The following is a 14,122-nucleotide window of genomic DNA, read 5'->3' as shown; positions in this document are numbered from 1 at the left end:
GATTGATTAATTATTAGTTATTCAGAAGACCTTCTAGTGATCAACTATTCAATTAGATAATTCCTCACATATTTCTTCACTATGTCAGCTGATCCAGAGATTATTCAAATAGCCGTATGACTTCATGACGATTAGCTAGTTTGAAGATCTTCAACTGATTGAAGTTGCAAAAGACGACTCTCGAATATGATGCCTTCAAGTAGATCGAGTATTATTCTGAAGATCTCGGACTAATTAAAAAATCAATGACGCATAAGCATTCTTTTAAGATGATCATGGACAAAATATCAAAAAGATGATCATGGACAAAAAATCAAATGGCGTTTTTCAGATAGGTATTTGTATATGAATTTTGATTACATAAAAATTATTTTAATATTATATTGTCCGTGTTGTGCGCCGTAGTCCAACTGTTTAACTTTTAGGCTGCTGCAATAAGCTTGCAGGGTTTTGGTGATTCCATGCAGTTTCCATCTACAAAAGGAGTACACACACCTCCATCACCAACAAGCTTTTTTTAACTAGTTCGTTTATTTATTAGGCTCAGTCGTGTGTGACACTTTGCGGAGCCAAAAATCAGTAATGTTTGAATTTACATTTTATACAGCAGTAGTTCTAGGTTAGTATTGGGTGCCAATTAGTCGTGGCGGGCTCGAGGTTAATGGGTAATAATTTCGATTGGAAGGATCTAGGTAGGAAACTGGTTTCTGAAGCCTCCTTCAGATACTACTCTCGGACGGTTGACCAAATCCTGGCTGGGTAGGGGCAAGTAACACAGAAACAGGAGGATAATAAGACTGGGACACAATGGCTGGAAAATGTGTGGAAAGGAGGGGATGGTCACATCAAACTCTTACATCAGACAAACAAAGAAATTCGAAAAATAAATACACAATATTCCAGTCAGTAAGATTTTACTGGGTTTTGGAATTGTGGAACTGTTTGGTAAAAGTTTAAAAATCTGTTTAAAATTCTAGGGACACGCAATAACCTTTAACTCCAACGCAAGCAACGGCTGTAATTAAATTAATTCCATTAACTATTGCTTTAATTACATGAATTACACAATGTAGAACATTAACTAATTTTTAACTCCATTAATTACAGTCGAAATTTCGTAATTAAAGTACATTAATTACCTTTTCAATACTTTTAACTACATTAATTACGGATAGATAATTTGAATTACCGTTAGTACTACTTCAAAACCCATTGATTACTTTTAACACTTTTGATTGCATTTAAACCTCAACGCACCGGTTCTTTGTATTGCGTGCCCCTTAGTAAAATTCAAAAATGAGAAAATTTACCCCGAACTTTTACGGACTTAGTTCTGTTAACCCCATTTAATTGTTCATTTGAATTTTTACCGACTTTTTCAGCACAAACCCAGTGAAAAAAAATACTGGCTCCTGTAAAATAATTTAAGTGTGTGTATTTTGCGCGCACGCTTGTGGCAAAGCAGCAGTGGTACAACGGTTAGCCCGATTTTAGTACATTGCGCGTTTGCCGCTGTGCCGCTATGCCGCTAAGCCGCTGTCACAACCCTTTACGGGCGCAATCAAAACAAACTTATCAAAGTTCTCATTAATTCTCAAACTCCAACGTCTGGTACTGAAAAATGCTATAACTATCATACCTCCGTCATTTTTGGACAGATTTTTTATCTATCCATCTAAGAAAAACGCAAACCCTTAAGTTTTGATGAGCTTTAAAAGATTTTGAAAAAAATGTTTGACGTTGAAGGTTTGAAGCTAACCAAACCTAACCATCTTATCGGAACAGAATACGTTATAGCTGGAATGATCCTCATGAGAACAGTCAATGCTACAAACGGGAAAAAAAATCAGAAAACGTACGTAAAATCTTGAAAGCAGAGAGTCAGAGCTGGAGTAGAGAGCAGATGACGGCCCCGGCATATTGGTTAACATCGATACCTCCTCTCACGCCAAAGTCACAAGTTCAAATCTCATCCCGGACAAGTCACAAATTACCCCAAGAGTATATGTATGGACCCATATACCGACTAATACCGACCTCCAGACCTGGGTGAATAGAATGCATGCAGGACTAAACTTCCACCAGACTTAATTCCTATAGTGTCACATTGTTGCTTCAGGAAATACCTACATATCGTATTGGTGCGGACACGACTGTCCTAATTTTGAGTCAATTCGAAGCGAGATGATAGCTCTTAGCAGAGTGGTCATCAACTCGGAATATGTCGGACTAAACATGTGTATGGCACGTGGAGTGCCGTCAACAGGTAGAGTAACACATATATTGTCTGAGCTGCAGCAGGTGGAGAAAGGATCGAACATCGACGGCTAGCTGAGACAGAAATATGGACTGTCTATTAACCACGTACACAGTTTATGGAATAATCAGTCCAACCGTAACAAAAAGATCACCAAAGACCTCAGGCACGATTTAGTTCCATCGCTATGACAAACAAGCTAATGGGCTGTCCATAAAATATGTGAACATTTAATGAGATTTTTTAGAGATTTCACCTTCACATTCAATTTGGCGACGAATTATATTTGCTTGAGTTGCTTCTTGGGATTTAAGTATGTGTCTTCCAATGTTATACGAAAAGAAATCATGCTGATTAATTAAATGTTTTGAACATATTTATCGTCGGAATGAAACGTGCGGTTCCACCGAGATAAAGTACGTGAAACATTGTTCAGTTTACTCTCAAAAAGATCATGCCATCATTGTGATACTATAAAGTCAGTTATTTTCCAAGCTCTTAGAGCTAAGCCAATTTGTAAATTATAGTTGACCATCCGGGTCTTAGGCGAAAAAAGGACCTTCAAGCGATATTTTAACCGCTTGCTGCACCCAGGTGTAATGCAAATAAAAATATAAAACTGAAGAGCATTTAAATTGATGCTAGGGTTCTATCGGAAAAATAATATTAACGATGTATGTTGAAGATGACGAGTGTGTATGCCGTATGAGCAAGAAGAAGGATGAATGAAGTTGTGATGTCCGTATATCAGCTCTTTATTTGTATTTTCTAAGAAAATCTCTGCCCATGTTTTGATTCCTATATCCATAATATTCCATAATACACTTTTTCGATCAAAAACACCCATCCCTTTCCATAGATCAGCACACTATATCATCAATAAAGGTCAGTCGATTTACTTTTCCATCGTAAATCGATCCCTTTGAAGGACAGAATCAAATATATACCCCCTTCAATTTCACTTGAGATGTTTTGTGAAATCAATGCTGAATGAAACCAGACCTATTCGGTTGAGGTTTGAAACGACCAATATTATATGGGACCAACATAGACATTTTCTCAACTTGCAACCTTTGACGGTGCATTATCTTCAAAGGACGTACTTATTGCTGCGTATCGTAGCACTTGTGCCATTTATCACAACTAGACGGCATTTTCACGCACATGTATATGGATGAAGCTGGGATAGAGCTATCAAGAGCCACGGTGGAAAAAGCGGTTGCAAATTAAATTTGTTCCTGGTTGAAGGAAATCTAATATTTATACCCTATCCAAGCAGAGCGCTCCAATCCCTCTTTCAGGAGGGTGTTTGCCTCTTCACGCAACCGGGGCGAGGTAGAAAATAACAAAACACATAAATTGAATCAGGAATACGGAACGAAACTGGAAGTAGGAACTGTCCGTCAAGCTCAAATAAAAAAAAAATGCGATTCCGGAATGCTCAAAGCTGGGTCAAGGTTGAGGCTATGGGAGGGTTGTTGTAAATGTTTGTTTTATGAGAGGGAAGGAGAGGAGGAAACGGCATGGCTATTAGGTGCTCATTTTCCCGTAATTTTCCGAACGTGATTGAGGCGTAATCGCCTAGTTGATGAGCAGTTAAGGTTGTGGACAAACTCAGGTGCCGGATGAAAAGGATCCAAATGAAAGTTGTTTTGAGATTACGATAATTTAATATTGATTAGATATTCGTGACGATTGCCGCGACGCTAGTTCAGGGCTACCAATATCAAGACTGCTAGTGAGTCACCTTTTAGTGACTTGGTCACTTTTTTCAAGCCAGTCACTAAAAAGTCCAAGTCACTAAAGTTACTTTTTCTTGTAATCTAACTATTTTCCACATTTTTAGCACGAATTTATTTCAAGATTGATGATTCAATTGATCAAGATCATGTAGGATCTGATAGTCCAAACGATGTCCACATTTTGTTCTAATTTTTGGATAATTCAAAAGTGTTGTGCTTCTATAGAGCTTTAATCATCGCTTCAAACGTTTTATCGTCTTTCTCTTTCTAAAGGATGTCTTCTCTTTTGGCTAAATAAAATTTCCTGCGTTTATTAAATGCGTTAAAACTATACTTTTTTGGCAAAACATTTTCAACAGCAATTAACGCAATCGTTTTTAGGACATGACAATCAATTTTAAAGAAACGCCTTTCAATCCTTTTAAATGATGAACTTGATCACTTACTTAATTTTATTAAGTCTAAGATCTCAAACTATGTTATGTCTGGAAGTTTCGTATTCCATGTACAATTCTAAGATATTAAAAAAATTCAATATGTGAAAAAAAAATATTTAAGGTTTGGTATTAACTTTATAAAAGATTAAATATCTTTAGTAGCCCTTTTAACTTCACAGCAATAGTAGAAGCTTTACAAAATTTCTGAAGAATGAATGAAGATGCTGAGAATTTCAGTGAAACTGCGGGAACATAAGGGAAGTTAACTTCCTGAAAACATGGGGAACTTACTGGAAGCTTTAACCACCTCAAAGCGGTTATATTAGCATCCAATAAGCTGCAGAAACTTTTTAGAAGTACCTAGAACTTCAGAGAACTTCACCGGTGTCAAGAAAACTGCAGAAATATAGAAAGCTGATGAAATTTTTTGGAAACTTTTAACAGGGAATTTAAAGGCAGTTCCCGTAGCTTTAGTCCAGAATTTTGAAACAGTTAAAAGACCTATAAACGTGTTTAAAAAAAATGAGGATGGTATCATGATGTGCTGAAAAAATGTTTCGAGAAATTCATGTTAGTACAGAGGCGGAGAATTTCAATGATGTTTATAGGTTGTTTGTGCAATGTCATCTGTTTGTGCAACTACCATACCCACTGTACCACTACAATATACAAAACAAAGCAACAATAAATTAGTGTCTCGTATGCCTCCGCCATGGCAGGACGGCAAAGCAATCGGTGTTGTTTTATTTTATATACTGATCACAACGCAGGGTCCTCTCGTGCGCGATCATAGGTGTTCACGAGAATTCCATTTACTTCAGAGCAGAACCGAGATCTTCAATTGAATTGAGAGCTTCAGAAAACTCCAAAAACATCAAGATTGATCAAAGAATTAAAAGGCAGTACAAATAATTTCAAGGCAATTGCAGAAACCTTGAAGAAGTTTCGAAAAACTCAGGGAACTTCCGGAAATATCTGCAAAGCTCCTAAAAAATTTCTTGAACGCAAAACAAATATATATAGGGGAAATGGATGTAATGTCGCCCTAAATGCCCCTATTTTGGGCCCATACATAAATTCAGCAATCGACTAAATTTTCAACAGCGACCAAAAATATCCACTAGTACCGTCCCAATCCCAAAATCCGTTCATCTAGATAAAATCGATAAACAGCAGATTTTTAACGATGGGCCCAATCATAGATCAATAGGCCAACATTAGTGTTGGAGTGCGGCCCTAGTCCCCTACACTCACGGCTGTCACCCGACAGCTGTCATTCGACCGGATGCTATCGCAGTCATCTTGTCATCAGGGAATGAAACATCATTAGTAATCGCCGGCTGAACAGTATTAATTATTAAATTTGTATTCTGTCCTAAAATAAAGTTTATTTGTTTGTTAAGTTACATCACTCGGTTCACTCTTACATCGTAACAAAGTGGCGACGAGGCTGTAAACAAAGTCGTGCCGGTTGTTTTACGTTTTCTCGCGAAAATCGGTCGAAAAACGCCGCGTCGAATACCATCCGCGTGTTCGCCATGCCTGAGCCACTACCACCTGTACCAGGAGCCGCAGGAAACAATCTTGCAGCTCCTAAGCAACCAACAAGTACTGATGACCCGGATGGCGGAGCAGATGGCAAACATCCAAGGAAATGTCCAGAGCACCAACCAGATCGAGCTAGTTCTAGATTCCCTAGCGACCAATATTACCGAGTTCACTTACGATCTGGATGCTCATTCGATGCATGGTTCTCCAGGTATGCAGATCGTTTTGAGAAGGACACTGCCAAGTTGGACAACGGCGCGAAAGTACGGCTACTGCTTCGAAAGCTCAACCCCGAAGCACACGAAAGGTACACACTTAGAATTTTTTACAGAATTCGGTAAACAAAAACACAGATTGTTCGGTAAAACTTAGGTATTTTTCATCAATTTGTCTCAGACTTACCGAAATACTGTGAATAAAAACAAATACTGAACGATCTGTAATGTTTTTTACTGAATTATCTGTAACACATGGCAATTTACCATAAATCGGTAATTATTTCACCGAACTTCTGTAAGCACCCTGTGCAGCCATCTTGCCAAATCTGAAAAGCAAAACAATTCATAAGTGCTTGACGCGCTGGAAGTAAAAGTATCGGAAAAAGCGCGAAAATGGACAATCTCTTGGACAAATTGCATGGACAGGACGCAAGGATCATCAGTATTTTCCGTAAGTAATATAAAACACTTATTTTACTATGAACTTTTGTTCTCGTCTTCTATAATCTGCTTTTTTGCTATGCCCAAGTTCCCGGCTACGTTGCTGGCTTGCACCACCATGTAAACAGCCATTGTTTATCGCAGGGGCTGCAATGGGGGTTGAAAAGTTCAGCACAACGGGCACCAAGTTTTTGCTCAGCATTTAATAGTTTGATTGGAATGGATTAGTATTCATTGAAATCTACTCAATTAAAAAGAAAAGTAAAATATATGCGCAAGAATTAAAAAAATTCAAAATCGAATTTTACATGGTCATGTCGAAAAAACACCTGGAAAAAAGTAGCTTTAATAATAATTAAATAATTAAAATCATGGGTTTTACAGATTATCCGCAAAAAAACACAGAAAGGTTCGGTAAAACAAAAATTTATTCTTCCAAAATTTTACCGAAGAATTTGTAAAAAAAATACCAGTCGGTTCGGTAATTGCAAAAAATCAATTACAGATTTTTCGGTAATCCAAAAAATCACCGAACACATTACCGAACGTTCAGCTGTTGAGATATCGGTAAAATTTTACAGATTTCTGTAAAAAATCTAAGTGTGTACACTTCGTTCATTCTTCCCAAACTATCAAAGGAATTTGCAGCAAACGATTGCCAAATTGAAAACCATTTTCGGCAGTCCTGGTTTCCACCTTCCATCGTCAGTACCAGTGCCTCCAGACGGCGAAGGGGGAAAAAAAGATTTAATTACCTACTCCTTTAGGGTAAACAGAGCTTGTGTCGATTTCAAGCAGCAGGAGCTCAAAGAGGACCAGTTTAAGTCCCTTATTTTCGTGTGCGGGTTGAGATAATCTAAGGACATCCGGATGCGCTTGCTGTCTAAGATTAACGAAACACAGGACATCACACTGGAGAAGATAGTAGAGGAGTGCAAAAGCATGATTAATTTGAAGAAATACACTTCGCTAATCGGCAGTCATTATGCCTCCGCTGCTGTCACTGTTGCTTCGCAAGCTGTTCGAGCAAGTTCCCCTCAGGACAACTGTCACAAGAAAAAGTTTGGCGGTAACAAATCTGACACACCGAAGACACCGTGTTGGTCTTGCGGCGGCATGCACTTCTCTAACCAATGCAGTTTCAAGACTTACAAGTGCCGTGACTGTGGTCGCACCGGCCATAAGGAGGGCTACTGTTCCTGTTTCACATTCAACCCGAGTTCTAAATCGTTCAAGGGCAAGCAGAAAAACAAAAACCACCACGCATCCAGGATTGTAACCGTAAAGAACGTGATGCACAGCCAGCGCTATGTGGAAACGGCGATCAATGGAGTTCCGGTTGAAATGCAGCTGGACTCGGGTTCGGACATAACCATTATATCCAGGCAGAACTGGATCAATGTCGGGGCACCTCAAACGTCTCCACCGGACTGTCAAGTGCAAACAGGCTTCCGCAGACAGACTAAACATCGAGGCCATGTTCCGAGCAGCGTACACTATCTGCGGAACTCATAAGGAAGGTAATTACTACGTTTGTTGTACTGACCTTTCCCTGAATGTTCTAGGTTCAGATCTAATGGATGAGTTTGGGCTCTGGGACGTACCATTTTCATCATTCTGCAAGCTGGTCGGTAGCCAACAACCAGATCACCAGGTAGTCGAATTGAAGGCCAATTTCCCCGATGTGTTCACCAATCATATGGGACTGTCCACCAAAACACAAGAGCATCTCACTCTCAAGTCGGACGCTCAGCCAGTATTCAAATACAAGCGGCCAGTTTCGTACAACATGGACGCCGTAGTTGAAGACGAGCTGAAGCGGCTTGAAGATTTGGGTATCATCACACCAGTGACATATGCATATTGGGCAGCTCCCATCGTAGTTGTCCGCAAGCCGGATCGCTCCGTGCGAATTTGTGCGGATTTCTCCACCGGATTAAACAATGCGCTCGAATGAAATAGCTACCCGCTTCCACTCCCGGAAGACATATTTAATCGGATGGCGAATTGCACGATGTTTAGCCACATAGATCTGTCGGATGCTTACCTACAAGTTGAGATCGATGAGGAAAGCAGGAAGCTCGTCACCATCATCAACACCCACAAGGGGCTCTATCGTTTCAATCGGCTTTCCCCCGGTGTCAAGTGTGCACCCGGTGCTTTCCGGCAGATCATGGATGCCATGCTAAGTGGACTCCCGTGTACATCTCCATATCTCGACGACATCATTGTCGGTGGCCGCAACGCCGAAGAACACAAAGAAAATCTGTACCGTGTTCTACAGCGCCTTCAAGAATATGGATTTATGGTAAAATACGAAAAGTGCCGATTCTTCATGCGCCAGGTGAATTACTTGGGCCAGCTTCTGGATACAGAGGGCATTCGTCCGGACCCGGACAAAGTGAAAGCAATCGTCAACATGTCTCCTCCTCATGATGTTCCTACGCTTCGTTCGTACATGTGGTTTTCAATATCTCATGTCCAAATTTATTAATTTGTGGCAGTCTCATCAAAGAGTATACTAAGACACACATCAATGACCAAAGTAGAAGAAAGTAATGTTAGTGAAGTTTAAACAATTTTTCGGAAATTTTAAAATGCGGACCTTGGGGATACAAAGGGCGACTTGATCACTTATTTTATTAAATGTCCGATATTCAAATAAATTAGAATTTTTTTCACATCGTTTGTATCTTAAGAGTATTTTTACGTGAAAAAAAAATACTGAATCCATCCACCTAATGTGAGATTTGACCTTTCTTGACACGTAACCAGCGAGAAATCCATCAACTGTCATCAAATAGCTCATTAATGCAAAATAAAGTCAATTACTAGTCAAGATGAGTGTCAAGGACCATAATGAACTAACCTGAGCTTATTTTGAAACTCCCTGGAGATATGGTTATGGTTTAAGTCTTCCCACCTCGAGTGGAGCAAGTCTCCCCACTGGGTAATATTTTTATCTTTTGAAGACTATGGAAATAAATAATCAATGTTTTCACCCCAATTGCAGTTCAAAGGGTTGACATAAACTATACGTATTAAAAACAGAGAGCATTTCTGACATTAAAAGCCCAAAAACCACAATTTTCCACGTGCATCAAAAAATCTGTTAGTCCGTTAAAACAAAGAATCATCATTTACATAGGTATGTAATATGTAAAGCGATTTCAAAAATATTTGTGATATTTTGTTATTAGGATAATGAATAGTTAGTGTAGAAAACATAAAATGTTCAACGCAGACCATGTCTCCCCCGGATCAAGAATCCCCACCCTCCCCTACGTCCCAATTTGAAGCATCCTCTCTCAACTTGGTATTTTTTGAGCAGTTCCACAGTTGTTAACTCAAGGCTATTTTAACCTATATACCGATTTTCATTCGTATAGTGTGTGGCAATTACAATCACAATGATATTCGATGTCCAAAAAAGTCTCTCCCAGAAGCACCACCAAATTGTTGAAATATTCAACTGTTGAAACCACACACTCAGATTCCATCATATTCTCCTTTATATCACCATAAGATTCACAAATTGCGGAAACCCTTGAGTTTATCCCATGGGAACAGCGCACGTACTATCGTAAAAGTTCGATCATTACATTTCCCAACCTACCTCAAGGACCCCACGTAGGAAACAGAACCATAAAAAGCACAGTTCCAAGCTCCTTTGGCAACCAAACGAACTAAACCCAAATGAAATTCATGAATAAATCATCACTTACACGCTTCGTTGCCTGCGTTCCCCCTTCGTGGCGGTGGGCAACGTTTTCTTTGGCACTTCTGTTTCAGGTGCTGCACATAATTGATGACGTATTAACACCCTTGACAGTCAATCCATCAACCTCGTTCGAGGTGTTTAATCCGGACGCCTACCAATTCATCCAGCATGCCGAAAACATGGACATTAGTCAACATAGAATCCGGTGAGTACCCACAAGACAGTCTTGACCATCCTTAACAGAAAACTAATGATGCTTCTTGTGTAATTTGTCGATTTTTTCACCATCAATGATTTCCATTTTGATGTCTCCAATTTGGTGTTGTTTGTTGCTTTTTACAGCTCCTTCCGACAAAAAATTATGTTGGCTAGAAAGGAAGACATCTACAGGGCAGTCGGTGGTCATACATTCCTCATCCCGGTCGAAGAAGGTTTCAAGGTAATGTTTCCTATCGAAAGCAATTTAGTACGAGTCTAGCAAAAACAAAACATCTGTTATCTTCCTCAATAGCCTCCACCACGACCAGACATGATTGATCGCAAAGTGATCGACGGCCACGTGATTCCAAATCATGTCATCTTTACGGCACCGGCTCCGCTAGACGATCCGCTAGAAACACTAGCCTTCGAAGATAATCTCAAAGTGACAGTCACCTTTTTCAAGCAAGGCGAGGGCAAGAACGCAAAAGGTGAGTATCAATTAATTTGGGAATAAGATGAATGTTGGATGAGGTATTTCGTTTAGGGTGGCATAGTGGGTTCTTCCCAGGGTTGCCTAGGACATAAAATAAATCATTTTCCGAAAATCCCGTTCATGCCGGGATTGTATGCGATGACATTCAATTGCTCTATGGCTGAAAGTATCTTTAATAAATGCAATTAAGATAATTAAATAGTTCCAAAATGTTTGAGAAATTTCATGAGCTAGTCCCTCTGATTCTATTCTTTGCTTATGTGCCGCAGACCCAAGTAACATTGCAAGTTTTATCAAGGTTCTATAGGTTTATGGCTTTGTATATTTTTCTGTGATTAGATCACGAGTGTTTTACGAATTGTATTTACTATCAACGTTTGTATATACTGCGACACCACTGCATGTATGCTGAAATGTTTCAGTAAAATATCCGATTCCGTCAAAGCTACTCTCCAATACTTAACCAACTGACAATTCAAGCTGAACAGTAAGAGTAGTAGCTGATTATTGGTTGATTTAAGGTGTATAAAGCTGATTAACATGAACAGTTGATTAATAGTACATAAAGCGAATTGTTTCTCCGTACTGCAATCTCAATAAGTTAGCTGAACTTAATACTAAACAAGACTTATTTAAGCTTAACACTGCTCCACAAATCAGCAATCCGCTGCAAATATTTTGATAGCCTGATAGAAGAATATGAATATGAACAATATTGTTAAATGTCGTCAGTGCCACGCGTTGCATTTAGTTCTTCTAAATTCCTTGTCTACCTTACTAATCTCAAGCAGTACCAGCAGTAGATACAAGGAAGAGGATCTTTTAAGGAATATCCTCATGTAGAAGTGGACTGCGACAACGTATTCCACAGAGAACAAACGTCCAACTTCGGTTAGAAACTTGTGTAAAGATAAGTGGGAGCATCGCCGTTACATGGCGCTAGCATCTCCTGATTTCCTCTATAAATTTTCCACTTTTGACCAATTTGGCGCTAGTATCGATAAATTTTCTGTTGAAAATTGCCACTTGGCGCTACAAGCACTTAGTATCTAGTGTAAATTGTGCAACGCCAGCGCTATCAGGTTGTCAAAGATAGGTTTTAAGTGGAATAAAAAGGAATCTAGTATTTAGAGAAATTTTTTCGAGCCTCAACGTCTGTTTTCTGTGGTATTCCTGTGTTTTGACTTGGTTATATATACTCACTGCACTGAATTTTCAGACCACATTCCAAATATATAATCCAATCATGGCACTGAAATAGCATCCAAATGACTATCGAAATAAATCACGCACTTGTTTACTGCACGTGACATGGTGTGTAGCCATTTGGCCGAATGCCGTTTGGAAAATGGGTTGTTTGGACGAATGCCGTTTGATCGAATACTTGAAAAGAGAGGCCCTAATTACGATCCATAGCTGAAATTCACTACACTATCCCCCTACTCGACAATCCGACGACTCGAAAATCTGAACCCCGTTAATCCGGAAAATGCTGGATTGAAAAATACGAATTTGAATACAATGTGCTGTTAGTTTTCAGATTTATTCTGGAAGCATGCTGCCTATTTGTTTTGATTTTTAGTATGAACAGTCGGATTAACTAGTAAAGACCCGATAATCTGACCATGATTTTGTCGGATGATACTGTATAAAAGAGTCAAATAAAAAAAAAGATATCGATGAAATGTTCCAAAAAATATGTTACCCTCAAATTTTCTGATACGCCCGTGTTGTTTTAAAGTTAAAGGAGCGCAGCTCCGCTAACTAAAAAAAACCCCGAGTAGAATGGTAAATTTTAAGGCTACACAGAAGAACATTTATTCAATTCTCTAGGTACTAAAGACATTTTCCCATTCCTGAATGTTTCAAAACTCTTGCTTCCCTATAATTTTGAGATCCCAGATCCAAAGTTTAGTATAATGTTGCGATCGTGGGCTTTTTTTTACTTTCCACAATTCTGGCTTTTGACATTATAAAGATGGGATTTTTTGTTAAATTGTATATCGTATATTTTGTATTTTAGATGGATTCATTATTCTTTTAAATATAAGCTTTTAGTTATGTAATTGGTATTTTTAGCCACCCTTTTTAACATGAGCAGTTCTTTGGAGTTTTAATGTTCTTATTATTTTTTGCACAAAAAACGCAGATTGTTATAAAATTTACTAGAAAAAATTTATAAACAATAGATTTTTAATAGATTTTTCCTTTTGCTTGAATCAGCACCTTTTTGGATTTTTGTTGTTCTAGTTATGTTTTGCGTAGTAAACGCAGCCACCCAAGCAGGAGAAAATAACTAATTAATACCTAACTCTAATCTGATACCAAAATTTGACATAAGAGGTAAAATACCAAAGAATAATACCAAAACAATGCATGCAAAATACTTTGTACATAACAAAAATTGATATTTGTCTACATTTTCGAAGCTCTAAAATGAACTCGTGTTTTGTTTCTCTCATACATACGTGTTCGACGCTTCATTTCTATAACGCCTAGCTAGACTATCAGCAAGAAACGAAAATAAAAAAGCAGGACGCTTAGAAGGAAAGGCTGGCTTTGGAACTTCTCGTCGTTGCTTTGCTCATCGCTTTCAATGTAACTAACGTCGATTTTCTAGTTAAACGAAACCTCATTATGGCTTTCAATCCTCTTTCACGAACACTCTATCACCGCTCTTTCAATTTGTTTAAAATGCGTTATGTCCCGTTTTCGATCATTTTTTTTTAGATAAATATATGAATGGAAGATAAATTAAAAATATGACGTGTAATCTTCAAGTGTTTTCACGTGAGAAATGCTTTAAATGTGTAATTTCATTTTCCGTCACATACGTCATGAAACCTTTGTTGATGTGTTTCATGAAAGAGAAAACTATCAAAGTCAAGCGCTCTTTCGCTCATCCGTTTCACCGAAGCTTGAAAGGAAGACCAATGAAGCGACGGGAGAAAGAGAGACAAGCGATTGAACATTTGTTTGTGCACGCCGACTGAGGTTGTAGAATGCTGCGAAGCTGTTCGACTTTAACAGAAAAAGAAAGCCAGCAGTCTCTTCGTCGCATCGA

At 38.7% G+C, this 14,122-nt stretch overlaps 1 protein-coding gene across 4 annotated transcripts in view; it reads left to right on the top strand.

Annotated features, from left to right (window-relative positions):
* Fas1 (fasciclin 1) overlaps positions 1 to 14,122 on the top strand; it is a 564,588-nt gene that overhangs the window by 432,602 nt on the left and 117,864 nt on the right. For all 4 annotated transcript variants that reach the window (XM_065230988.1, XM_065230990.1, XM_065230989.1 and 1 more), the window contains exons 4-6: positions 10,436 to 10,569; positions 10,707 to 10,803; positions 10,876 to 11,053. In XM_065230988.1, coding sequence (XP_065087060.1) covers positions 10,436 to 10,569; positions 10,707 to 10,803; positions 10,876 to 11,053 — 409 coding nt within the window. The remainder of the gene's footprint in view (positions 1 to 10,435; positions 10,570 to 10,706; positions 10,804 to 10,875; positions 11,054 to 14,122) is intronic.

This window comes from Ochlerotatus camptorhynchus, unplaced genomic scaffold, assembly GCF_037179485.1.
Source record: "Ochlerotatus camptorhynchus isolate MF236.1 unplaced genomic scaffold, CSIRO-AGI_Acam_v1.1 ptg000336l, whole genome shotgun sequence".
Classification (NCBI taxonomy): Eukaryota; Metazoa; Arthropoda; class Insecta; order Diptera; family Culicidae; genus Ochlerotatus; species Ochlerotatus camptorhynchus.
Note: the sequence above shows the minus strand (reverse complement) of the source record. Positions and strands in the feature narration are given on the sequence as shown.